Consider the following 27,284-nt stretch of genomic DNA (forward strand, 5'->3'; position numbering starts at 1 on the left):
CTTTTCCTCCTCCCCCCCCCACCACTGCCCGGCACGGCACCTGTGCCAGCCCCTCCTCCCCCTCCCCCACTGCCCAGCCTGGGAGGCATGCCTCCGCCTCCTCCCCCACTGCCCGGCCTGGGAGTCATGCCTCCGCCTCGTCCCCCACTGCCCGGCCTGGGAGTCATGCCTCCGCCTCCTCCCCCACTGCCCAGCCTGGGAGGCATGCCTCCGCCTCCTCCCCCACTGCCCAGCCTGGGAGGCATGCCTCCGCCTCCTCCCCCACTGCCCAGCCTGGGAGGCATGCCTCCACCTCCTCCCCCACTGCCCGGCCTGGGAGGCATGCCTCCACCTCCTCCCCCACTGCCCGGCCTGGGAGGCATGCCACCTCCTCCCCCACTGCCCGGCCTAGGAGGCATGCCTCCGCCTCCTCCCCCACTGCCCGGCCTGGGAGGCATGCCTCCGCCTCCTCCCCCACTGCCCAGCCTGGGAGGCATGCCTCCGCCTCCTCCCCCACTGCCCAGCCTGGGAGGCATGCCTCCGCCTCCTCCCCCACTGCCCAGCCTGGGAGGCATGCCTCCGCCTCCTCCCCCGCTGTCCGGCCTGGGAGGCATGCCTCCACCTCCTCCCCCGCTGTCCGGCCTGGGAGGCATGCCTCCACCTCCTCCCCCGCTGTCCGGCCTGGGAGGCATGCCACCTCCTCCCCCACCAGGAGGCAACGTGGAGGAAGTAGTGGTTGCCCACGTTGACTATGCTTTGGGCTACGCCAGGCCTTTCCCCAAGAAGGTGAAGACTCCGACCCTGAGAATGAAGAAACTCAACTGGCAGAAGCTGCCCTCCAATGTGGTGCGAGGTAGGTGTGTCTAATGGCTGCACTCAGTCATTGTTTTTGTAGCTGCTGTAGCGAGACGCACACACGCATAGCTGCCCCAGTGTGTCCTACGCTATCCATTTCCACTGGATTTTGTTGGGTTGGGGGTGGGTGAATAGTGTTTTCCTTATATCTCCCTTCCCCAAAACAGCCTGAGGTGCCCTAGCACTGAGTCTTCCCGTTGGCTTCATTGGGTTTTGGCTCCAGTCCAGGGGTGCTGAGAGCCATTGAACCAAACTGTAAACCCTGTATATGATGGAAGCCACTTCAAGCCAGGAGGTGCTGCAGGACCCCTAGTTCCAGCACCTATGGTCCAGTCTTCAGAACTAGTTACCCCACAGTGTCTATCACTGCACGTTTAGTAATTCATTGCGACAATAGCCAGAAAACGAGACTAGAGAAGCAAAATGGCCAGACTGTGGCCGGTGCCTGTGCATGCATGCGAGGAGATGGGCTGGGTGCTAGCCACGGAGCCATGCCTCCCCCCCCCACCCCACAGCCCCCCAAATCACTCTAACCCAGCCAGCTACACAGGAGAACACCATCTGTATCCTTTAAGGAACACGGCTGTGCTGCCCCTCCATGCCTGGTAGCTCCTAAAAGCATCTTGCCCTCATCACAGTGCTTTGGTGTAAAGTCACAATTTAGCCCCCAAACAAATGAAGGTTCCCCTTCCAGCATGTAGCAGAATTCTCTCTAGTATAACTAACACTGTGGATAGCTTCACATACTGGGGAGCCAAGGAGTTATTTAGAGGGTTCCTAATGAGTCTGGCGGTGTTACTGACCTTCGGGAGCCCTTATGTAGTAGGGCTGTTTGCATCTCTGTAGAGATGATAACCTAACCCGAGCTCAGTGTCCCATGTGGACACCTGTGATTTTGCAATACATAGCCTATCAGCTAGATCAAACAGAAGTTAGTAAATCCCATTTAGCTCGGCTGCTGCCTTCAGCTTGGCTAAATCGCGGACGGCTGTAGATTTCCGGGTTTAATTCACCTTCAAACCTTTGGGATCCTGTCTGTGGGAGAAGCCACTCTTAATTAGCACAGGTCCAGGGCTAATCTGTCTCTTTTCTTATTTATTGCATTCATCTTTCTCAGTGTTTCCCTTTTAGTTGGACGTATTCCTGGGGGTTTCATCACATGACCTAATCTTTAATTAACGATTAATCTTTAATTCCTGGAGACTCCAGGACAATCCTGGAGGGTTGGAAACAGTGGTAGTGAGGAGCATTACCTTGATGTGCCTCTGTAGCATTCTTAGTGCCTCGTCTCTTTCAGAAAGTCGCTCCATGTGGGCGTCAGTGAGCAGCGGCAGCGATGAAGCTATAGAGCCGGATTACATGAGCATTGAGCAGCTTTTTTGTTTTCCGCAAACAAAGCCCAAGGAGAAAGCAGCTACCCCAGGGAAGGTGGAACCAAAGGAGGTAATGGGCTATTTCTCAATTTTTGAAGATTATGGTAAAAGGCCACTGCACATGGCTTATCTAACATAAAGTATTATTTCTTAAACAGATCACATTCTTAGACTCCAAGAAGAGTCTCAATCTGAACATATTTTTGAAGCAATTTAGATGGTAAGCTATGAACTGGTTTCACAGTTGTTGAATAAAGCAACAGTTTGGCAAGTAAAATTAGCATGGCCTTTGTAGCAGACAGTTCTGTGAGGGGCTGAAAAATCCATATGACTCCCAAGACCCCGGTTAATCCCTGAGCCACTTGGCCATTCTTCCTCTGAGGACATCCAGGGCCTGGTCATACAAATAATTACAAACGAGTAATTTTATTCACAGCAGCAGAGTTCAGTGGGACTATTCACTGTTGGAATTATTTGCAGGATGACACCCTAAATTTTTGTAGTGAGAGACAATACAATAAAGATTGTATTTGAGATTTAAAATGAAAGGACGACACAGGGCAGTATATTTCCCACAGTTCAAACACATCCTGGATTCTAAGACATAGAGCAAGTGACTGACCATCCAAGGAGTGACTATAAAATGACATACCTAAATACAAACAAGGAAGACAGCTAGTTCAATCTCATCTATTTATAATTTTTCTATATTTTCTGTAATTACATATCTATTCATGTCCACAGTTACTGATTTTAAAGCATCTCGGTTATGTTCCACGGTGTGAAAAATGATGGAAGGTAAACACAAGAGGGGAAAATAGTAATTTTATTTGAGACAGTGGCCACTTACTCCTACATTATCAGTCCCTCTTATCTTCAGTTTATTATAGCTATCTACTGAAGATAGACTTGTAAATTTTTTAAAAAAATTTAATGTATTTATTGTCACAAAACCCCAGCAGGGAAGGGCAGTGCTATTTATACCCCATTTTACAGAGGGAAACTGAGGCACAGAGGGACAAAGGGCCAGATTTTTAGGTGCCTAAAGATATGGACAGGTACCTGATGTGTAACCTTTGGTTTTTGTGTTCCCAACTAGTAGTGTAAAGATAATAAATAAAACCAAACTGAATTCTGTAAGGTTTGAGCCTTCAGGGCAGTTGCAGATAGTTTAATTCAGTGGAGGCCTGTGAATGACACGAGTGATAACATTTAAAACTTGTTAAAATAAACTGGTTGTTTAAAGCAAACAGGTCTTGCAATATAACCATGCACTGCACTGATACTCACAGGCGAAGGTGGAATGATGCCTCCCGGGGTGATCAGTACTTGGATGAGAAAAATACCCATATCCCTTTCTCTAATGGTACCCTGAAAGTGAATGGGTGCACCCCATCTAAAACCAGCATGCTACCCTTTTTATAATTCTGAGTGCCAGGCTACTGCGCTAATCCAGAGAACAGTCTTCCTGTCAGTAAGGCCTAATTATGCAACATTCACTAGGGTCTGTAGGACCTAATCAATAGCATATGGTCATAGGGAGCTGTCCAATGTTATTGTTCTGTTGTTGCTTCTAATTACATGCCTGTTCTCTGCAGCTCAAACAAAGAGGTAGCTGACATGATTCAAAAAGGGGACAGGACCAAGTTTGACGTGGAGGTTCTGAAGCAGTTACTGAAGCTGTTACCCGAAAAACATGAGGTTAGATGGAAAGACTCTTTTCATTCAATCCACGAAGACTGCAGATATGATGCAGTTCTGGGGCCTTGAGTCTTGTGTTTTCTTGTTAGATAGAAAACCTGAAAAGCTTCAAGGAAGAAGAAGCCAAGTTAGCAAGTGCAGATCAATTTTATCTTCTCCTGCTCAGGGTTCCCAGGTAAGGCAGATCATTAGCAACTTCAGCCTGATCTTTTGCTTGCATATTGTATTCCATAACAACAAGCTTCACTTTTTGATCCAATTGGATGTAGCACTCTGTGTCATTTAAAAGGATACTGAAAGGACTCTAAATTAGAGCATTACTCTGCAAAACGTTCTGAATGCCAAGACGTTGGCTGCACTTAGGGAAAGTCAGCTTTAAAGAGTCTCTTTTATTGTGATAACACTATAGAAAGGCCATCTTAAAAAAAAATCTTTCTTTTAATGGATTTGTTGCTTTAAAACTAAGCCTTTCTTAAAATGCTTTTAGTGTACGCCAAAGTTGTTGGGTTTGTTTGTTTGTTTGTTGGCGTTCATATTATAATATTGCACTTGTATATTTATTTGCATTTCACATGCCTCTTCCATCAGAGACTCTCAAAGTGCTTTACAAATATTAATCATCCTCTCCCGTGTGAGGTAGGGGAGTAGTCTCTATGTCAGAGAGGAGCAGACACACTGGTACAGTGAAATGTAAGTTATACATTGCTGGGCCAACCTGGCCAGTTACTCAAGGTTAGTAAGACTGCTGTACTGAAGGAAGGGATAGCACCAATGCCCTTCTTCTGGGTTTGCAGCCAGAGGAAACAGTCATAAGGCAATCGGAATCCCTGCCAGCAGATTGTGATGAGAGGATGTGATGGCCATACCCTTCCACAGTTAGTGCTGCCTCTTTTTCAGGCTGAGGGGGATGTCTGTGGCCTTGTAGAATGTGGCTGCTCCCGCACAATCTTCTGCACTGAGATGGCAGAAGCTGGCATAGGCCCTAGGTGTGGCCGGCTGGTTAAGTAACTTGCCCAGTCACACAGGAAGGCTTTTGGAGTGTCAGGAATAGAATCCAGATCTCCCAATAGCCACATGGCCGTCCTCCCTCTCCACGGAGATCAGTGTATCCTCTACGGCAGGAGCCACCATCTCCGTGCTGCCAGTTATGGCCTGCCATTGAGAAAGAACCGCCCCAAGCCACAGACAGAGCTGTGCAGTATCAATGTGATGCAGATGTGGTAGCTGGTCACGAGCCTGGATGTGGCTTTTGGCAGAGGTTAGAGTGTGATGGTTTGGGGAATGGGTCAGGAATCTTTCTGTTGGCAGGGTCAGGAATCTGTTAAGCGTAACTGTATATTTGTGCCGACTCCATCTCTTAGCTACCAGCTGCGGATTGAGTGTATGCTGTCATATGAAGAGACCGCTGTCATGCTAGATATGCTACAGCCAAAAGCAGAAGCAATCAGGAAAGCCTGTGAAGGTAAATGGGACCGTGTCACCCCTCAGCGCATTGTGTTCAGAGCCGTGTGAGGCCTTATTTTGGCTTGTAGTAGTATATCTATCTTACCTGAGAATTTAAGGAAGAAGTGGCCTTTTGTTGTCTCCATCTCATATATATGCAAATCTGCAACTAGCCAGCACATTGCACGCTCATCCTATCAGACACAGACCTGGCCAGGATGGCCCATGCATTCATGGCCACCAGGTTCAAATTATTGCAACTCATAGCTAGGAATAGAGCTACAAGCCTTGAAAAACCTCCAACAGGTACAAAACTCAGCAGCCTGTCTGCTTAACACCATTGGCTACTATAAACACATCACCCTAGTTCTCCACTCTCTGCCCTGGCTCACCTATGAACATAGAGTGTAGTTCAAGCTGTCTTTCCTGATGTTCAAAGCCCTACCATGGAGCTGGCACTGGGTACCAGAGAGAGGACACTTCACCCTCTATGACCTCCCAGGATACAGTACACTTCAACAATGACTTTGTCAACCAGTCAGAGGCTTGTTAGTGCAAGTGACACAGCTTTCAGAGAAGCAGGTTTTAGACTATAGAACTCACTCTTGCATAGGGTGACCAGACAGCAAATGTGAAAAATCGGGATGGAGGTAGGAGTAATAGGAGCCTATATAAGAAAAAGACCCAAAAATCGGGACTGTCCCTATAAAATCGGGACATTTGGTCACCCTACTCTTGCAGAAGTTAAGAATGACCAAATTTAGAAGTTAATGCTAAACAAATTCATTCAACTGAGCTTTCCCTCAGTAAATTCCTCACACACAATCCTGCCTCACCTCACAAAAAATCCCACTCCCAAATCCTCCTATAAACTAATCAAAACTCGAGATTTTGGAGGACAAGAAAGTTTGTTATGTTTGCTTTTCTAAATAGGAAGTGCTTGTATACAGCAGCGATGTAGGCCATCATGCATATACCTTGGTAGATCACGTGGTAGCCCTCACCACATGTTATGCTTCCTTTTTCGGAGTACGTGAAGTTGTTTAGGGAGCACAGGGCTGATATGAAAAGAACAGAATGGGAAATGCTTCTGGAAATAAGGTGGCAGGGGAGGAAGGAAGGAATAAAATGTATTGAGCGATTCTTAGGGTAGGTCTACACTACCTGCCGGATCGGCGGGTAGCAATCAATATATCGGGGGTCGATTTATTGCGTCTAGTCTAGACGCTATAAATCGATCCCCGAGAGCTCTCCCGTCAACTCCGGAACTACGTTATTCTCGTAGCTGAAGTTGCGTACCTTACTTACATCGACTACCCCCGCAGTATAGACCAGGGCTTATTCAAGATCTCCTGCTAGTGGAAATAAAGTCACTAGCTCCACTTTTAGGGCACTTTCCAGGCTGGCAGCCCCAGCATCTTTACCTCCTAGCTGTAAGTGGCTGCCCCACACATGGGGGTGGGGACAGGCAGCCCAGATGTGCCTACCTTTAAGATGCAAATACTATACTGTGCCTGTATTGCTTTTTTTTGGGGGGGGGGGGCGGTGGGGGGAGGGAGAGGGTGTCTTCCAGTTTCACATGGTGTCTACTTGTAGTCCATAACTCTGGTGTTTGAGGGTCTTTGAGGTTCTAGTGTATGGAAATCCTGCCTTGGTACAATGGAAATTCTGATCCAATTTGGGAAACAATCAGTTTTGAAGCTGCCCCTTATGTAAACGATAACTTTATTTTTCAGATCTTCTAACGACCCATCGTCTGCCAGTTTTCTGTCAACTGATTCTCAAAGTTGGAAACTTTCTTAACTATGTAAGAAATCTTTTTTGTTGTTGTTGTTGTTAAGAGATCACTACATTTTATAGATGAAAATAACTTTTCTTCTCTCTTTTGTGTGTATAGGTTATAAATACATAGTAAGTGTTTGAGTTTGACATGGGTTATTCCTGCCTCTTCTTTTTGTCTTTCAGGGAAGTCATACTGGAGATGCTGATGGCTTTAAAATTAGCACTTTACTCAAACTAACTGAAACCAAAGCAAACCAAACCCGTGTTACTCTTCTCCACCATATTCTGGAGGTACTACTGCAATTTCCTTCGGGAATTTTGGTTGGACATGAACTATTTTTCCAGCCATACCTTCGGTTGATGTTATATACTTGTGTTTATATGCTCCTCACTTGTTTGTATAACCCACACACCTCCTGGGTGTGCTGCTCTGTGCCATCTAGTGGCACCAAGACCACTTAGACAAAGATTAATGAATCTGCTCTAGAGCCTTAGCTAAGAGCCATATCGCTTTTAACTCATGCAGTAGAACAGTGGTTCTCAACTGTGGTCCATCGTTTGTTCAGGGAAAGCACCTGGCACGCCGAGCCGGTTTGTTTACCTGCCGCTTCCGCAGGTTTGGCCGATCACGGCTCCCACTGGCTGCGGTTCTCTGCTCCAGGCCAATGGGGGCTGCAGGAAGCGGCACAGGCCGAGGGATGTGCTGGCCACCCTTCCCGCAGCCCCCATTGGCCTGGAGCAGCGAACCGTGGCCAGTGGGAGCCGCAATCAGCCGAACCTTCGGACGCGGCAGGTAAACAAACTGGCCCGGCGTGCCAGGGGCTTTCTCTGAACAAGCGGTGGACCACAGTTGAGAACCACTGCAGTAGAGGCTCAGGCATTTAGCTCCAGAGGTCCCAGGTTCAATCCCACCCGTTGATGATCTGGGTCTGTGGGTGTTACATTTGCATAGTACTGGAGAGATTGCTTAATTTGCTTGGGCTCATAATACTTGGGCTGCAGGTGCTACCTAGCTGTAAAAGAATTCTAAACAAAGAGTTGAGAAAGCAAAGAATCTCATCCAAGCCTTAATCATTTTCCACCTTGATTTCTGTAAGTTCCTCCTCTCTTGCTTCTTTGACGCCCATCTCACCCCCATCCAACCCATATGAAATGCAGCTGCCAGGAACATATTCCTGGCCTGTAGCTCCAGTGAAGTCCCCTCCAGTGTTGGCACGCTGGATCTCCCCTTTCTACCAGATCACATTCAAGCTTCTTGCCCAAGCTTTAAGCTCTTTCATAGCTTTCTCACTGCTGCTTAGCTGCCCTTATATTTATTTTTTGTATTACCATAGTGGCTAGGAGCCCTAGTCATGGACCCATCATGCTAGGCACTTGTACAAACAAAGAACCAAAAAAACCCAGTCCCTGTCACCCAGAGCTTACCACTTCTCCCTCTCCTCTGCCAATGATGCCAGTCTTATTGCCCTGTTCATTGAGCTCTCCCCTTGCCAATCCTATGCATTCAAACCCTTTTTGGGGGTCCCACTTTTACCATGACACCTAAAAAAAAATTAGCTAACTCCTAATTGCTATGCTGAGGTGCTCAGACACTGTGGCAAAGATGGTTGTATAAGTTAGTAGATAGATAGTTAGGCAGGCAGATAAACTAGAACACAGATATTCTTAATGCATAGACAGACCCGTAAGAATTGCCAGATTGGATCAGACTAGTGGTCCTTTTAGTCCAATATCCTGCCTTCAGCAGAGGCCTGGACCCTGCACTTCAGAGGAAGGTGAAAGAAACCCCGCAGTAGGAGATTCTGGGATAATCTATCCACTGGGAAAGTTCCTTTCTAACCACCCATCAGTTAGAGATCGCCCTCCGCCCTGAGGCATGAGGGTTCATACCCCTTTCAATACTCTTGTATATTTTTTAAATCTGTACTCTTATAATTCTGGATAGTCTTGGCAACCATAGAAACGGCTGGTCCCCTTTTGAATCATGCTAAACAAACAGTGGGGGGTGGGGTGGGAATGAAACATTGCGCACACCAGTCATTCCCTCTGTTTGTAACCCTTCCCCTCCTCCCCCCCACTGTGCACCTGCTGCGTACGAAAAATAAATACAAAAATAACAAATGTTTCTGTTTTAGGAAGTAGAGAAAAGTCACACAGACCTCCTGCAGCTTCCCAAGGACCTTGAATGTGTCTCAAAGGCAGCCGGGTAGGATTGTGAACCTGATACTTTAAATAAAAAAAAAGAAGAACCATCCAGATTCAAGAAATTAAGACATAAATGGCTGTTATTATAATCCATGCATTAACCGGATAAAGACTCAATTAGTTGTAACCAAAGGATTTCCTTTTGCAAATTCTGAAGCCATTTTAAAATGCAAATCGGCTATATGCACAGTTCAGCAATAAGCAAGACAGTAACTAGGGTCAAAAATTGTTCTGCATTCAATTAATTCTGTTTTGCAGGAATTCACAGAAATGGTATGGCGTTCAAGGAGACTCTGTCTTTTTAAACCTAGCTACCTATAAGCAGTGCTGAAGTACCTGTCACTGCTGTATTCAGGGACAATAGCCTAGCAGCTTCAGAAGAGCCCTGAATCTGTAGATTAGTCTCTCTAGTGTGTTAGTGAAGCCAAACAATTAAAGTCCGTATGTATCCATTTCCAAATGTACAATACACAAGATTCCAGTTAGACCTGGCCCTCTCTTCAGAAGTGCTGCTGGGGGATGTTCTCATGGCCAAAGAGCTGGCTTGTTAACAAAGGTGTTTGTGTTGTTGCTGGAAGATTTTGTGGGGACTGTTTGGATTTTTCATCCGTCTTACACTAGTGACCCTTTTGCTCTTGAGAACAAAACATTAAGCACAATAAGATACGTGTGGACAAATGTCCCCTGAGAATTTGCACAGCCAGATAATTTTGAGCAAATATTAGCATGATCCATTCTAGCTGGTGATGGTTTGTACTATCAGGGGATTTGAAAAGCCCACCTAAAGTGTTTAATGACTTAGTAGCACAGCCCCATTGAAACACAAACTCCATTGAAAGTGAATGGAGCTGTGCTCCTAAATCATTGAAGCACTTTGAAAAGCCCACTCTAAATTCATGAATTATTTGCATCACAGTAGTACCTGAGGGCCTCAAATGAGAGCAGGGCTCCCTCGTGCTTGGCGATTGGTGGGCCAGTCAATGAGACAAGTGAAGTGATTTGTCCCAGGTACAGCAGGTCAGTGGCAAAACTAGGAATGGAACTCATGTCTCCTAACTCCAGCCAGTGTCCTAACCACTAGGCCATGTTTCCTTGTGGTGCTACCTAGAATGACACAGGCATAGTTCTGTGCTTAATACCATAGAGTCACTGGGAAACAGAAAAGGGGGAGGAGAGTGGGAAATCATTGCTGTTTTTCCTCTCTTCTAGCTAGCCCAGCTCTCCGAGAAGTGAACTGTGTTTAATCTCCTGCGGCTTTGTGTTCATTTTCAGAATTAACCTTGAAATCATACGTGCGGAGTCCAGTTCCAATTTAAAGAAGCTGCTAGAACTTGAGCAAAAGGTTTTGTCATCGAAAGACGACGTGAAAGCCCAGTATGAGACGCCCATCCAGGTCAGTGAAAGGAGTGCCCTCCCTTGAGGAGAGAAGAGCCGAGACTCTGCAAAGGCAGCATGTTCAGGGAGGAGTGAAGGGTGGAAACATTTGTCCCCTCATCGCCTCTCATATTTGAAAATGAATGTGAATGCCACACAACCCTTTTGTGTTCATTTGCCATGACCAGCAGGTACTGACTAGAAAGGCAGAGAGCAGGGATAAGGGAGAACCCAAGCCATCTTTGCACTTCTTCTCCTAACTGCCCCAGGAGCTCCTGGGTCACAGCCAAGGATCTGGGCCTTGGAACTGAATTCTGGTTACATTGTCATTCTAACTACTTTTTTCCATTAGTCTTTCCTTGCAATGTCTGATGCACAATGCTTTGTAACTTGGCCTAAATTCATTTCAGGACAGCATAAATGCATCAAAGAAGTTGGAGGAGGAGTTTGAAATCATTGAAAGGAAGAAGGGGGAACTTGCAAATTATCTCTGTGAAGATGCAAACAAGCTGTCATTAGAAGATATATTTAGCACCATGAAAACCTTCAGGGATCTCTTCATCAGAGCACTAAAGGTTTGCATTTGTGAACATTATGCAGTAGGATACAGGTGCTGGAACACATGCATCAGTTCAGATAGTAAATAGGACCTGATTTTCCCTTACATCTGAGCTCCATTTGGTGCAGGGGGCAAGGGCAGGGCCATCAAGGAGCTCATTATGGCCCTTTGATTCAGCACTGTCCCAGCCCTGGTTTTCATTAGAGCAACCAAGTGGCTGCTCTAACTTCTCCACAGGCATAAGGTCCCTGAGGGACTATGTGCAACTGGAGAACTGGTGTAACAAAGCTCTGCTCCGCCAAACCCTCAGCCGACCCCTACCACGCTCCTTGCCCTATTCCATCCATCTCTAAGCATGTCCCCTAAGCCAGGTGGGCAGGACTGCAAGAAGATTTAACTGGGAATTGGTCCTGCTTCGAGCAGGGGGTTGGACTAGATGACCTTCAGGGGTCCCTTCCAACCCTGATATTCTATGATTCTATGATTCTAAGTGTTCTCCACTGGCCATTTCCAGCTGGAATCTATCCACTTTGCACCATCTGATCACACTGGAGGATATGAACCTGAGGTCAGATCCTGAGCTAGGGCCTTCCCCTGCTAAAGTCCATGGGATTTTTGCCACTGACATTACTGGGCTCTGGGTGTGGTACTGAAACAGCCAGCTTGGGGATTTGACTGAGATCTGCAGGGAGCTTTCAGATTGTGATGTGCACTAACGAAGGAACCTCCTTGCCGAGTGAGGATGGAGAGCTCAGTGAGCTTTGCACTACCAAGCTAGAGCTGCTAGGCTGGAGGTTGGCATTAACCCAGAGTTTGAGTGATGGACCCAGGACGCTCTCTCTTCCAGGATAAGTTTGTAGAAAAGTTGTGGATTTATAGTGGGTCAGAAACTGATCCCTGAGTCCAGCCCAAGCAACCAGGTTTGACTCAGAGAGGGTTTTGCAGCAGCTTGGGAGGGTTGCAGAGTCCATTGCAGCCAGTCGGGGGAGATTCCTCAGCCTGCTGTACATCCCCTGTATGTGGGGCATCTGGACAATGGATCCAGTCACTGCCCGTCCCCATGGCACACTGTGGGATGGGGATGGAGCCCCAGGCAAGTACACTCACTGCCTCTCACCCCCACAATGGGGGAGCACACAGCTCCCAGCTGCCTATTGGATCTCTCTGGGAGGGAGGAGCCAGGATTTCCCCCTTGTTTTGCACAAGCTGTGAATAGATTGAACCATCTTCCCTTTAGGTCGCTTTGCTACTAGATATTTAACCAAACATCCCCTGTGACTCTTCTCTGGCTCCAGGAAAACAAGGACAGGAAGGAACAAGCTGTAAAGGCAGAAAAAAGGAAGAAACAGTTGGAAGAGGAAGAGGCTAAGAGACAAAAAGGAGACAATGGGAAGATCAGTGAGTATTTGAAAGGGTTTATTTAAAAGGAGATGTACATACCTCACCCAGCTTGTCTCTCTATGGATTGTAATACAGTATCTTTTATTGGACCAACTTCTGTTAGGGAGAGAGACAAGCTTTCGAGCTTACACAGAGATCTTCTTCAGGTCTGGATGGAGAAGTTTACTGGACTAGACGTTGGTTCAATAAAAGCTATTACCTCACCCCCCTCTTGTCTCACTAATATCCTGGGACCAATATGGCTACAATAACACTGCATACAATCCATATAGGTGAGGACTGATAGAAGCTCCAAACTCTTCCTGCCTTAATGTTCCAATAATAATCATTCAGGGTAGATTTCTGAGTGTTCGATGGCTGAAGGCTTTTGGGTGCCTTAAAGAGGGTCCCTACCACAGTGCAGCAGAGAACAGCAAAGGAGAGAAACAAGATTACCCCTCCCTCACTTTCAGTAAAATTCAAGATACAGAACAGGAGCCATTTAAAGGCCTTGGCCTGCAGGGTGCCACAGGCGTACTTTGGCATAGGGCAAAGCGGAGAGAATACTAGAGGTGCCGACCCTGGTTGGCAAGGGCTCTGGGCCAGGTTCTTCGCTGCCCTTCGCCTTCCATAGTCATTCACACCGGTGCAGTGGGTGTAGAATGGTGCCAGCTCAGAGAGGCAGTGTTTGACACCCACTTTGCACTGGAACCGATGATACCGCAAGGGGCAGGGCAATGGAAAATCAGGGACTGCTCCCCAGCATATACCCTTGGTGGTAACCCCACCACTTTCAACTATCACTGCCCGTTCCCCCGGAGTGCGGCGTTAGCCATTTTCCCATTTTTGTTTTGTTTTGTTTAAAACACTAGTTAAGAAAGGGGCCGTGAAGCAGGACGAGGTGTGTGTTATTGATGCCCTGCTGGCCGACATAAAGAAAGGTTTCCAGTTGCGGAAAACGGCTAAAAACAAGAGTGCGCCGGACACTGCTCCTAAAGCCTCACCTGCCGAAACGCTGAAGGAGAGAGAGCCTGGTAAGACCAAAGACTCAACCATACCTGCAACCATTAACCTCCAGTCTGCTGCAAATATTGTAGCAAAACAAATACTTATGTAACCCACACATCTTCTGAGTGTGGTGTTCTGTCCCATCTAGTGGCACCGAGACCACTTAAAGATAAAATGAGTCTGCTCTATAGCCTCAGCTAACAGTCAGCTGGCTTTTAGCTCATGCAGTCGAGGCTCATGCACTAAGCTCCGGAGTCCCAGGTTTGATCCCGCCCGCCGACGACTGGGGTCTGTTGGCGTTACACATACAGAGGAACTTCTCTTTGAATTGTTGCAGTTGATCAATAGACGAGGGGGACCATTGTCAAAAAATTGTGCAAGTGACAAAGTCCCATTTTCCAAGGGACTTGGGCACTTCGGGAAATGTTACCCAAGAGATGCTTATTTTCTAAATTTGCAGTGTGAGCTTCCTTTCCGCTTTTGAGGTGGTAGCCTCCACTCCCAGAGGCAAACCAGCCAACAATCTTGTTTAAGGCCATCACCCGGCCTGCCACAAGAGATAACGTGCAAATTGCAGCCTTTCTGCAATCCCTTTAAAAAGCAGGGCCAGGCTGGGTTGCAACTTGGATGGAGAAACCCAGATGGGGGGAAGTTCTGAAGACATGTCTCAGGCAGAGCTATTTTCTGCAACAGCAGGATCAGGCCCATGATGCCAGCTGGGAATTCATTGTCCCTTAGCTCCCCTCAGGTAGGCTCCTATGCAGCATGTCTAAGTTCCATTGACTTCAGTGGGAATGAAACTGATTAACGTCAATGGGAGCTAAGCACAGACTCAAAATTATGCGCTGAAGTGCTTTGCTGTGTTGGGGCCTGCGTTCTGAACCAAATGCCCCCATGTGATGTTTGGGGTCACTGAACTATGGGAGTGGCTAGTTTTTGGATGAGACATAAAAAGCTCCTGACCGCATATGACCATTATAAATCCATTGGCCCCTTTGCCCTGAGCCGTTAGCCCGGGGCCCATTGCAGGTGGTCAGATTACACTCAGACGACCCATTGTTGTTGGTTGACAGTCACACGCTAGACTGAACAACTGTGCCTGATCCTGTGTTGTCTGTTTAAAGGAAAGAGTGTTGATGAGTCAGAAACAGCAGCAGCGAAGGAAAGTGCCTCTGAGACCAAGCGAAAGGATGGCAGTCAGCACACAGAAAACACTCCGGCCTCAGAAGCTGCTGCCACTGCGAAGGCTACCGGTAGAGTTGTCAAAGAGACACCAGCTTCCGACGAAGTGCTTCCTAAAGACAGAGCTGGAGGAAGTTCGCCACAACAGCCCTGTACTGACAGGAGCGCCTTACCTTCAACTGAAGTTGAGGGAACCCATCAGCCCAACAATGGAGTGAGTATTCAGCAGATCAACGGCTCGTGTAGCTTTCAAGAGAATGTGGAATACAACGCCATTGTGTTCACGCCATCGAACCCCGGAACAACTATAAAGTTTGCAAGCAGCTATTCAGGTAACTGTACTGGTTTAGAAGAGGAATTGAACGGATCCCTCTCAGGAGACAAAAACAGTGAATCCGGACCCACTCAGTTAGAAAGAGGCCTGGTGTCTAACGATCAAACGTCACAACCAAGTGATGCAGTTGGAAACGAGGCTAAAACCAGAGCTGAACTAGCACCTGGCAGTGCTAAAATGACTCCAACCAATGAGTCGAGTTCTCAGCATACAGAGTTAAGGGGGACAGAGAAAGAAAATGACGACCTGGCCGCAGACTCCTTGCTGGACACCTCGCAGGAGAAATCCTTCTCAGAAGAGCCAGTGACTGATTCCTCTTGCTCAGCAACAGTCCCTCCGGCGCAAGCACTTACTGACAAGGAAGGGCAAAGAGGGTCTGGGAAACGGAGAAAGAAGAAACGACACAGCAAAAGCCTGTCAGGTAACACATTTCAGTGCAGCATATGGAGATTAGCAAGCCTTTAGCTAAATACAGGAGACTGGAGTTCACATCTTCAGCTCTCTAGGATTTTTTAATTAGAAGTATTCCTTCCTTTTTTAGGGTCCATTCCTGCACCAGTGAGGTCAATAGGAGTTTTACTATCCTCAGGAAAAACACTGTTTAATGCAGATGTCTTTTAAAATCGGAGACTGGTTAAACAATGCAAAAACTTTGGCCCCACTAGCCATTAGGGGCATGTATAAATAGTTTATAAAGGGTTAATGATTAATGGATCAATAGAAACATGTTGCACACATGAATGGAGTACAGTACAGATGGTGACAAGCACATCTGTCAAAGGTGCTACAGATAGTTGTAAGTTAAAGTTAGATGCAACTAACTGGCCCATTGGACTCTAGAAGCAGTGATTAATCATTTACTATAGTAGAGACTAACCATTCATTATAACATCTATTAATCATTTGTTAACCCATATAAACTATTTATAAATGTATCTTTAATATAAGTGTATTAAAACTCTTCCCCGTACTCCCATCACTCAATTTTTATGAGGTTTTCCCCAAGACATCAGTTACAAGAGTATTCTGCACATGAGAATTAGTGTCACTGAAGTGTAAAGTTCTGTTGTATTTCAGTGTGACCCTTCCTTAGTGTTAAATATTCAAGCACACAGCTTGAGGGGGAAAAAAATCACACTGATGCTTGTGCAAAAGATCACGTTCTTAAGGCTAGAGACAGCTTTTAGATGTAGCCCTGACTACGTGTAACTGTGCCGCCCCAGGAAGGACTGGAGGACTCTCTGGCACCATTCCTCCAGAGCTCTCCGTCTCACTTGGGATTTATGGGGAGATCTGCTGTATCTTCTAGAGGGCTGACACAGTGTATTCCCATTGCTGTCCCAACCCGACATGTGCCCCGCCAGCTCCAATGGTCACCAGACGGGAAGGACAGTAGTAGACCCATGTCTCTTCAACTCTCCACCCCTTCTCCTCCCTCATGAGTAAAGGGGAGAGAATATTGGGTATGCAACTCCTGCTCTTCCCACCTCCATAGCTAGAGACATGATCAAATGGTGTGTTTCCCATGCAGTGGGATGGGGATGGGGCTTTTACTCCACTTTACTCCTTGGGTGGCCACCATAGGCTCCAAGCACAATTTAATCGTTTAAGTTTTCAGACTGTTTAGCTATTGACTAAACTAATAGTTTTTAATCCCAAGAAATATAAACTAGTCATGTTTCCAAGAGGACGGTCTCTGTCCTATGACGTTCCATGTTGTTACCTTTATGTCACAGCGGTCAGATATATTTAGTGTCTCTCTTTTATTTAAAAGCAGAGGTTGACATTGATACTGGAGATAATAAAACCAAAAATCGTTGTGTGATACAGTGAGGTATGTAAACACGCAACATTGCTTTTATGTGAACTAACCCCAGCACTGGGACTTTACACTTTATGATGCCATCAGTAATCATTATGGCAACCAAGCTTTTTGCCTTAATATCTGATTATGTGTTTGTGATTTTTGCTGTCCAAGGGCTTGATCCTGCCCCACTGGAGACAGTGGCAATACTCCCAGTGCTGCAGGATCAGGTCCCAAATGTCTGTCTTTTACGTCAGCAGCAGCCAATCTACCTTTCCCAGCAGAGACCATAAAGTCTGGTGTTAATTACCTTAACCAGGATAACTGGAGGCCTTGCTTTTGTCTGATTATTATTTTTTCCAAAAATTGTAAAAATGTAACTTCAGTACATTCATCCTTCGAAAGAGGCGACTGCTCCTCCCCTAGGCTTCCGGTTGTGGGTGGGGCTTATCCATTACAGAGTCGTTTTAACAGGTTTATTGGAATTATTTAAGCAGAATAGTGGACCAGGGAAGAAATTCTGCTCATACAGGACTACCAGCCCAACTGAAATCCAAATTTCACGTGCTAGTCAGCACTAAGGTCTTGGTGTTCAAAGACATGTGCATGTACTTAAAATTAGGCTGATGAGTAATCCGTGGAAGTGAATGGAGCATGCAGCTGCTTACGGTTAAGCGCATGTGTACATCTTTCCAGGGCCATGTCTTCACTAGAGAGCTTACAGCGGCACAGCAGCATCGGTATAGCTGTGCCGCTGTAAGACCTCCCGTGTAGTCGCTGACCAGAGAGAGCTCTCCCGTTGATATAATTAAGCCACCACCCCAGCGAGCGGCGGTAGCTATGCCCGCAGGAAAGCATTTCTCGCTGACATAGCACTGTCCACACCGGCGCTTCTGTCAGTGCAAGGGATATTTTTTCACACCCCGAGTGACATAAGTTTTACCAACAAAAGTGCTAGTGTAAACATAGCCCAGCACTGGGGCCTGATTTTGCTTTGTCTGAGACACCCATGCAGCTATGGGTAAACCCAATTTTTCTGAAACTCTCTATCAAGTGCCCCTGCACCTCCCACCTGATATCAGGGTATTGTATGTTCCTGACATTTTACATTCCAGTTTTAAGAAAGCTTTGGGTGACCCCCACTAAGATTTTCATTTTCCAAGATTTGCCTTTATTTATATTAAGGGGGCAAGGGGGAAATTGCATAGTTACATGTACTGAAATTGCATAGTTACATGTTTTCCTTTGCATTCTAATCATGAGCAGCCATAATTAAATGAACCAATAATCTGAACCCTCTGAATATCTGATTTCATGAACAAAATGTATTTATTCTACAGAGTCTGCAGTTTCTTGCTATGTAAGAATATTGGGTATCCCTCCCTAGTGATCCCCGGAAACTAATATTCCTCTTAGCCAGTCATCTACTGGTGGTGAAATAGAAGCCATGGGAACCACTGCTAAGACTTTTTTTTTTGGTATTTTCTGCATCAGTAGCCTGAAGACTGCTCTAATTTACCATGACAGGAACCAATCTCTCTCAGCCATTTTGGTAGCCAAGGATTAGCCAGAGAGCTATGTGTTCCGTAAGAAGGCCATTTGGTCCTCTTTTGGGGTTGTTTGTCCCCCATGTGGTACTGAGACAAAACCAGATGTGGTTGTCTCCAGTATCATACCGAGGATGCCATAATGAAGAGTGTGCTTCTCTGCCTCCACCACCAGCATTAGTGCACTGTCACACCAGCGAGATCTGGGCAATGTGCTCTTCAGAATGAGCCCTCCCATGTGGTGCACACAAAGCCATGCTGAGGGACGGAGTCATGCGACGTTCCTGGCAGTGCCGGAACGTCTGGTGTTCTGGGCATGTGCGAGTGACCATCCTAGTGTTCTGACTCATGGCTCCTCCTGCACCAGTCACACCCCTTCTCTACAGCCTCCCACCTGAAAGAGGCGGGCAGCTGCTGTGCTGCCTTTCAAAATCCAGTCGCCAAAGATTGACAGGAGCAGCAGCAAAAATTCACATTTGAGACTCAGGTCAGGGACTGAGCCCCCATATGTCAGAAGAGTAGCTTCAAGAACATTAAAGATGTTTGGAGCAAGATGACCATACGTGAGTTTATAACATCCCTACTCAGACAAGACCTGAGGCACATCCAGGTTTTTTTTGGACTGGCCTTGGAATACACAAGAAAGCCACACACAAGAATTTACATTAAGGGTCTGATCCAAAATTGGTTGAAAATCAGTGGGTCTTTCCACTGATTTCAGTGGGCTTTGAATCAAGCCCTGTGAGAGCTGTAAAGGTCCTGAAAGAAAGCAGTAAAAGTAAAGGCAATTCACAGCTGAGGTTGTCCTAAAATTCCAGCTATGATAGGGTCCCACCTTAATGTCTGTCTGTCAGTGCCCTCTGGTGATCAAGTATTGGAAGAACATGCTACAGTGAGCCCCTAACTGAAATTCTGTCCTTTCCTTCTTTTATCTGGTGTCTTAACATTATTTGCTTGTGTGAATTAGAGTAGATGAGAAAAGCCCTTTACTTCTGTTGCCCTACAGCCTCTAGCCACAGCTTTTTCCTCACCAGTCTGTCTGTAAATCCGATTCATGGTTCCCACCTATCAGTACAAGCAGCAGCACTGTTACTTCACTAGGCAATGAACGTTCGCTGTAAAAGAGAGTGGGAACAATCCCAGTAAAACGAGGAGATGAGTTGTGCTATTAGTCATCGTCACCTTCTGGGGAAAAAGTCGCTGGATTTCCATTCTCCCTTCCTTTCTATCGGAATACAGCCTTTTAGTTTGGAACCCAAGGAAGCACAATTTGCAGGGAATGAGGAGAACGGATTTACGTTTGGGAAATGGTCATTTTTTAGAAGCCTTTTGCTGGATCTTGAAGTCATGGCAGCTCCCCATGCTCCCCCCTGGCCAAATCCAATTGGAAGATCAGAGCTGAACCTCTCGCAGCTTTAGCATGCTGTGGGTCTGCAACAGCAGTAAAATAAAGACAGGCTTTGATGTGCTCAAATTTACCTTGTTTCACAGAACCATAGATTTTAAAGCCATCTAGGCTGACCACCTGCATATCACCAGCCATAGAACCTGATTCCTGAATTAACCCCAATTTTATTGAAATAGCTGTTTGTAAAGGCCAAATGATGCTACTTTTGTTCTCCCCTCATCCCCAGAAGTATAATTTTGTTCTTCAAAGAGTAAAAGATGAGTGCCTGTGCTTGGCACTTGTTTCTGTTTGAACAAAGCAGTGTGATCACAAAAGGGAGGAGGGAAAAAGAAAATAAATCAGGGAGGAAGTAGATTTCAGTTTATCAAGGGTTACAAAGAAAAGTAAAACAAAAAAGTCCCACACTATGTATTATCTAAAAAAGAAAAGGAGTACTTGTGGCACCTTAGTGACTAACAAACTTATTTGAGCATAAGCTTTCGTGAGCTACAGCTAAAGCCTATGCTCAAATAAATTGGTTAGTCTCTAAGGTGCCACAAGTACTCCTTTTCTTTTTGCGAATACAGACTAACACGGTTGCTTCTCTGAAACCTATATATTATCTGTTACATATACACCTTGACCTGCTCTTTTTTCCAAAAGGACTGTATTTCTTCAGTCTTAAAAAAAAATAAATTAGGATAACTTTCATGTTGGGTCATTTTTGTTTTCTAATTCTAGGGGGATAACAACCCATGTTATCTTCTACAACAGATTCAGTGCTTCTTATGGTCTTAAATTTTCTCATCTGCCACTATATTCTAATTATTCACTCTTGTGAGTGTGTATATCTTTAGCCATGGTGTCCATATCTGTAAAATATTCATGAGATCTGGAGGAGGTTTTGTTTGGTCAATGAGCTAGAAAGCACCTTAACATTTACAGATTAAGGCTCCAATCCTGCAAACACTTCCTGAAGTGCCTAACTCACATGAGTAACCTCATTGTCTTCAATGGTACTACTCACCTGAATAAGTCTGTGCAAAAGTAGAATTCCTCGACACTGGAATTTTGGTGTTTTCTTTCTGGAAATTGACACACTGGGAAGATTCAGTTAAGTCCATGCTGAATATCTTTCACCACCACTATGCTAAAACTAAAGACCCCACTGTACTCCATTTACAACCCCATTTATGCAAGTTACTCTGTGCTAGAAGAACCCTATGCCTGCGTGCAGCTCTGTGTGAAGGCAGTAGGATGTCTGTCTCCTCAGATTTACTTGTGAGATCAGTGCCCAAGTCAATGGCAAAACTGCCAGCTCCTGCAGAAGAAGCAATATTAGTCCGTAAGCTTGGTGTGTCAAACTAGCATACAGCTGAAAACCTAGTATTTCCAGCATTCAGCATGGAGAACATGACATTTATTGTTTCAAGTACTGTGCTGAATTATTAGCAGTGACCAGCTCCAGAACAAAGAAGATGGTTAAACTCTTCAAATAAAATTAGAATCTCAGTGCATGAATGAAATTGAGTTTTCATAGAGTACATACATTAATAGTTTTACCGTTTTTTTGTTTTTTCTTCCTCTCCTCTTTTTTTTTTTAAAGTGCATTGGGGCACCTGGCTTATTTGATGGATTTAAAACCAGTTTTCCCAACTAGTACATCATGTACAGGATACGCACACACACACACAAACACCTGACCACAACATTTTTGTTGTTGTAATTGTTTTATGTTTTCTCCCACAGGTGTCACAGCAAAGCAGAAGAATAAATAACAAGGAGTCAGTGAAACACTGACAAATCCATATAATGCTGCCATACTCTAGGAAGCACGTTCCACAGTGTTGAAATTCCATTACTGATCATGTTTGTAGTAATATCTTGGGATGTAAAGTTTCTTCTAAAATGGTCTTTCACTAATCCTTCCTTGGGGATTCTGTGTATCCAGCAAATAACCGCCAGATGCAAGAGACTTAAGCACCTTCAGAATGTGCCTTATGTGAATGCTGCCAGGGTCTGATGCTGAAAATGCTCCATACCCAGAACTTCTGTGGAAGCTGATGGGAGTTCCATGTGTCGAGGGCTGATAGGAGTAGGCCACTGATAAACTTCACTTGGGGTCAAATCCTGCAGTCCCTTCCTAGGCCAAACTCTTACTGAAGACAATGAGGGCATGGCCTGGGGAATGACTGCAGCATTTTACCCCATGAGTCATTTTAGAGACAGCAGTGCCTCCAAAACTGAATTATGGGTAAAAGTAGGCACTGTCATCAGCATCTGATTGGAAATCTGTTACTTCCCATTCTAGTGCCGTACCAGCAGTTGGAACTGATGTTGGACCAAATAAAAGACCCAATTCAGATGAACATACTTTCCCTTGCTATCATTTTAGACAGGGGATATCTATTAAAGGAAAATGTATTGTAGTGAACAGCTGGCTGTTTGAACACTAAGGACTTGTCTATATGGAGAGTTAGTTCGCGTCAAGTTGGAGTTCAAATGTACAATGCACTGGCCTGCTGCGAACTAACTGGTCATGTGGGCCCTGGTACCACACACTAGAAGTTTTACGTTGCACTTTGATCTACTCCAGTTTCAGTTTGGGGCAGTATTCTACCTATTTCAAATGGGAGTAGATCAAGGCACACTACAGAACTTCGAGTGGGCATTCAGAGGGTCCACACTGCCTGTTAGTGCATGTGACAGGGTGGGGCACTACACTCCAGCTTGCTGCACACTAACTCTCCATATACACAAGTCCTAAGGCCTGGATCCTGCAAAGACTTAAACACACGTTAACTTTAAGCACATGAATAGTCCTATGGAGTTCAGTGGAATTTCTGATGTGCATAAAGTTAGACACATGCATGAGTCTTTGCAGGTCTGGGGCCTAGAGTATCTATTTTGTTAAAGAAACAGGAAGAGATTTTTCTAGGGGGATCCATTCAAAATATTTTAAACTAATGTTATTTTGCAAATCTCTGGTTCTGAATATTCATTGACTGCTGCATGCACTCAAAGGCATTTGGACTCAAACTACAGAATGTTTAGAGTCTGTTTCAGTTTAAAAGATAGTTATGCAATTTGTGCTTTAAAACTGGGAACCTGCAGTATTTTGTGTTAAGAAATCAGAGTTTTATTTCTGAATTATGTTTTATAATAACCTTGTACCATGTAATTTTGTACATAGCTGTCAATTTAAAATTCTATATGTTTGTTCAATTTGTATTGCAGTATTAGATTGCAGTGGGAACTGTGTGGAAAATCATTACTTTTAGCAATCATGCCTATATACAATAACTTGCTGAGCATATATAATAGTCTTCAGGTTAAACCGATTTTGCACTGCTTATTTAGAGTGGATCAAGGGTCATTTACTATTGAAGTTCAGAATTAAAACAGGGGCTACCTTTAACTAAAAACTTTGCTTGGAGTGTAGTGAAAATTGGTTAACTACAGCAATTACCAGTTTAGAATGGACCGCTACCTTTATCAGATTCGGCTGCGGAAATCCTCTGTAGCAGTGTAGCAAAGCTGCATTTGAAATCGTGTTCACCACTGGCGTAAACATGTAGAGGTTCATTAACTTCAGTGGAGCTGCACTGTCAGCAATGAATGGGACCCTTCGTAATGAGAAAACACACATACACACACAATCTATACACAAGAGCTTAGGGGTCAATCACCGTTGTAATGGTCATGGCTGGAGGGCTAGCTGCACCCTGTCCCCTTTTTGGTCTCTCTGAATGCATCCCCTCAAGTGTCAGGCCTCGTGTCTTTACCTATCCCAGGCTGGAAATCTACAGTTCTCCCACTCAGACTGGTACCTGGGCTTCAGTACCCAGCAGGTCTGACTGGGTTCCGCACTTATGGTTCTTCCCTTTGGGAGCCTGTGGCCGATGGTGTCTAGTGACAAAACTGCCTTAGTGAAACTGGAATATTGTTCATTCTATGTATAGTAACAAAGCATGCAGATAAAAAGCATTTTAGGACAACAAACAGTCCACACTTGTCCATCTTACCCAAAGGCTTACCATCCCCTCAGGGTCACCTAGTCAGCCCTAATTTCTTCAGACAGTCCATCCAACGCCTGCATCTTAGTCTGGTTCCCCCAAACAATGACTCGTCTCCTCAGAGAGCACCCCTCCCTAAACTGTCAGAGTTGCTTTGTTCTCACATTCTTGGGCTTTGTCTTTGGAAAAAACTAGTTTTGGAGGTTGGCTTGGGAGGAGGTAAAATATTGATGCTATAAGGGTATGAGCATTGCCCACTGAACAACACTCCTGAGCCATGCTTCTTCCCTTCCTGCTTGTTTTCTTTATAGCCACCTACTAAACTAAACCAATATATTCACACAATAAACATCCCAAAAGCCAGGTCAACACTCACTGTTCATAAATCATGACAGAGCAGTTCCAATTTTGTCACAGGAATAATTTAGCAAGAATACAGGTGACTGCGACAGGGAGGGAAGAGGAAGGCTGTCTGAGTGGGATGTGCAGTTTTGGGTAGTATTTTACCTGTGATCTTTGCGAGAAGCTCCCATTGATTTTCTCCCAAAAGAGCTAAGTAGTCCTCATGATTTCTTAGTAGTCGCATCAGGGCCAAATTCAGTGCTGGTGTAAGCAAGGCCCTTCTAATTTGTTTCAATGGAGTTGCATCCACTTATGCCAGCAGAGCAGTTAATTTGGCCACCAGAAAGAAACTCACTTTTCCTTCAAGTATTTTAGTAAAATTACAGCAAACAAACAAATTAGAGTGCATTAAACAAGCAAGCCTGTGAAAGCCACAAGCTTCTAGGTATCAGGTTAACTGTCCATGTTCATTTAGCATTAAGCAGCATCTGCATGATTAATCTATGGTATAAATAAATTCAAACACCTTTTTTTTTTTCAGGGTCCTTGCATGAGAGGTAGGGGTTTTTTCTTCTTCATTTCAACATTTTGAAGAAATTTTTTAAAATTTAGAATTTAAAAAAATGGAAAAGATGAATTCACAACTTTCCTGTTTTTGAGGGGGAGGATTCCACTCTATTTTGTATGGTTACAGATATGGTTATGGGGATTATAATTATAAAGTTAACATATTACATTGTAGACTAAATAAATATTCCTACCGGAATCACTTATTTAACACAATTTTATCCCAGAGAATCTCAGTCCTTCCCGCAGTGAAAAGAAACAGAAAATAAATCAAATTGTGAAACTAATAGTACATTTCACATTTCAGTTGCATTCCTTTTCCACCCTCCTCCCACATCTGTACAGCGCCTAAAGCCTTCATCCTGCAATCCATATGCACATGCTTAACTTTATGCACTTGAGTAGACGCCAGAGAAGTCAGCAGGACTTCTCATATGTCAAGTTAAGCATGTGTGTCGATCTTTGCCCGATGAGCGCCTTACATTGCAAGCTCTTTGGACTTTGTCTCCTACTTGGCTATAAAACACCTAAGCACACTGTTGATGGCATACACATAGTAACAATTGTCACATAGTTATTTTCTCTCATACTGACCTTGTCTATGAATTTACAATAGTTTTTGACCTACAGATGGTGCTAACAATTTCCACATTCAGTACAATGTCAACGGGAGTTGTGTGTAGAATGGGGCTAGAATGGCTTTTGTGTACAAAAGTTATGTAAATACCTGTCTGCCATGGTCTCTTCATTATTTGATTCACTTGTTATGTGCTATTTGGGAGAGAAGATTACAGAAGCACCAAAGGAAATTTACAATAAATGTAAAAGTTAACCAATTTTCATCCCCTCTAAATGTAAAGCCTAGTTCTACAGTTAACATTTCTGGGTTTCTGTATGTAAAGGATTGGTTTTCTGTACACAGTACTCTATTTGGAGTGCAATATAGAGCTTACCAATAATAAATCAGCACTATATGAAATCTTGCCTTTTTTTATTGGGTAATAATTCATCAAAAAACAAACTCAGTCATGGAGTATTCTGTGTTTCACCCGCTCTCAGTCACGCTTTGTGTAACGGTGTGAAAAATGGTTTGGTCCCGTCTAGAGCCTTGACTACTATGTGGAAAACTGGGACCTGTAATTTCTCATGAGGGGTTGTAAAAATGGAGGCTGTAGTACAGATAGGGCTCTTGTGTTTTTACAAGTGTGTGATGACAGCCTGCCATAGTATGCGATTACACTTTCGGGAGCAACAATGCAGCTCTACTTTTGTTAAAAAGTGGGTACTAATTTTCCTGGTCTAGACAAGGTACCAGAGTTTAAAGACCAACAAAGACGAGCACTTGTAACGTTCTGCAAGCAGATCAGCACATGAAAGAACTATATACACACATAGCTGTATATAATAGTGCATGATATATCTAGCTATAGAGAGTGATTATACATGTGTGTGGGTGTGTATACACACACACACACACAATATCCATATATATTACACACTCACACACACTTTGATCAGTACTAGTACACAAACTAACTCACAATAGGCTCTTAAATCCTTACAGTGTTTGCCATGAAAATCTTGTGTAAAAATGCGGGTAAAACTGCATCATGCAGAGCCAGACAGAATAGAGCAAAACTCCGTAACGATGCCACTGCCTTAGGGCCCAAGTGGGCAAAAGCTCATCGTCTTTAAAATTCAACTGGCTTAGAGAACTTATTGACCAAAGCCTGCAAAGAGACGACCTCAGACACTCAGGGCTTAAAACCAGTAGAAAATATGTAATAATGCTATGATGGTGATAAAACTTTGCACACCATGTGTCAGGATTCTACTGAACATTTGGCGAGTGCTGCCTTGCTGAACCACAAGAGAGAAAAACTTCACAGTGAGCCAGGAAACTACCGCCTCTGGGGGGAGCGGTAACCCCAAAGCTAGATCAATTGCCTTTCAGGAATTAGAGTAGACTTGAAAGGATGTCTCCACAGTGAACTAAACCAGATGCTAAAGTGAGGCATATTGACAACCAGGTTGATGCCACTGAAAGAAAAGTTTTCAAGCTGTTGCTCTCTCATTTCAAACACGCTTCCTATAGAGTTATCAGAACAGTTTGGCCTGTATACACTCCCAGATGAGGAGAGCCAGGATGGACCACTGGCTGACAAGGTTTCATTTTCTAGGACAAGCCAGGATATACATCAAAACCTGTTCTGAGAAGATTTTCTCCTGCAGGACTTGGAGACATTGGGGGAAGGGGAGAACTGTTGTTTCCCTTACGTGGCATCCATAATAATCCAGTCAGTCCCTACTGAATTGGTTTGAATACAGTTATTAAGCCCCCTTGGTTGGATGGCTATCTATATTTACCAGTATCTCTTGGAAGTTTGGTATCTTTTGCTGACAACACCTACATACTGATTAAGGCTGGTTTAGCCAGTTCTGGGCA

General features: G+C 44.8%; 1 protein-coding gene across 1 annotated transcript; it reads left to right on the forward strand.

The window, feature by feature from the left end:
• LOC125638185 (inverted formin-2) lies at positions 1-25,817 on the forward strand. The gene is made up of 16 exons (XM_075129913.1): positions 1-832; positions 2,132-2,277; positions 2,366-2,427; positions 3,806-3,908; positions 3,998-4,083; positions 5,270-5,370; positions 7,088-7,158; positions 7,317-7,424; positions 9,269-9,339; positions 10,611-10,731; positions 11,123-11,287; positions 12,567-12,669; positions 13,524-13,685; positions 14,784-15,596; positions 16,953-17,009; positions 21,663-25,817. The coding sequence occupies exons 1-15, from the start codon at positions 88-90 to the stop codon at positions 17,006-17,008; spliced, it is 2,913 nt and encodes a 970-aa protein (XP_074986014.1). The 5' UTR covers positions 1-87; the 3' UTR covers position 17,009; positions 21,663-25,817.
• The last annotated feature ends 1,467 nt before the right edge of the window (positions 25,818-27,284 follow it).

This window comes from Caretta caretta, chromosome 6 (assembly GCF_965140235.1).
Source record: "Caretta caretta isolate rCarCar2 chromosome 6, rCarCar1.hap1, whole genome shotgun sequence".
NCBI lineage: Eukaryota > Metazoa > Chordata > Testudines > Cheloniidae > Caretta > Caretta caretta.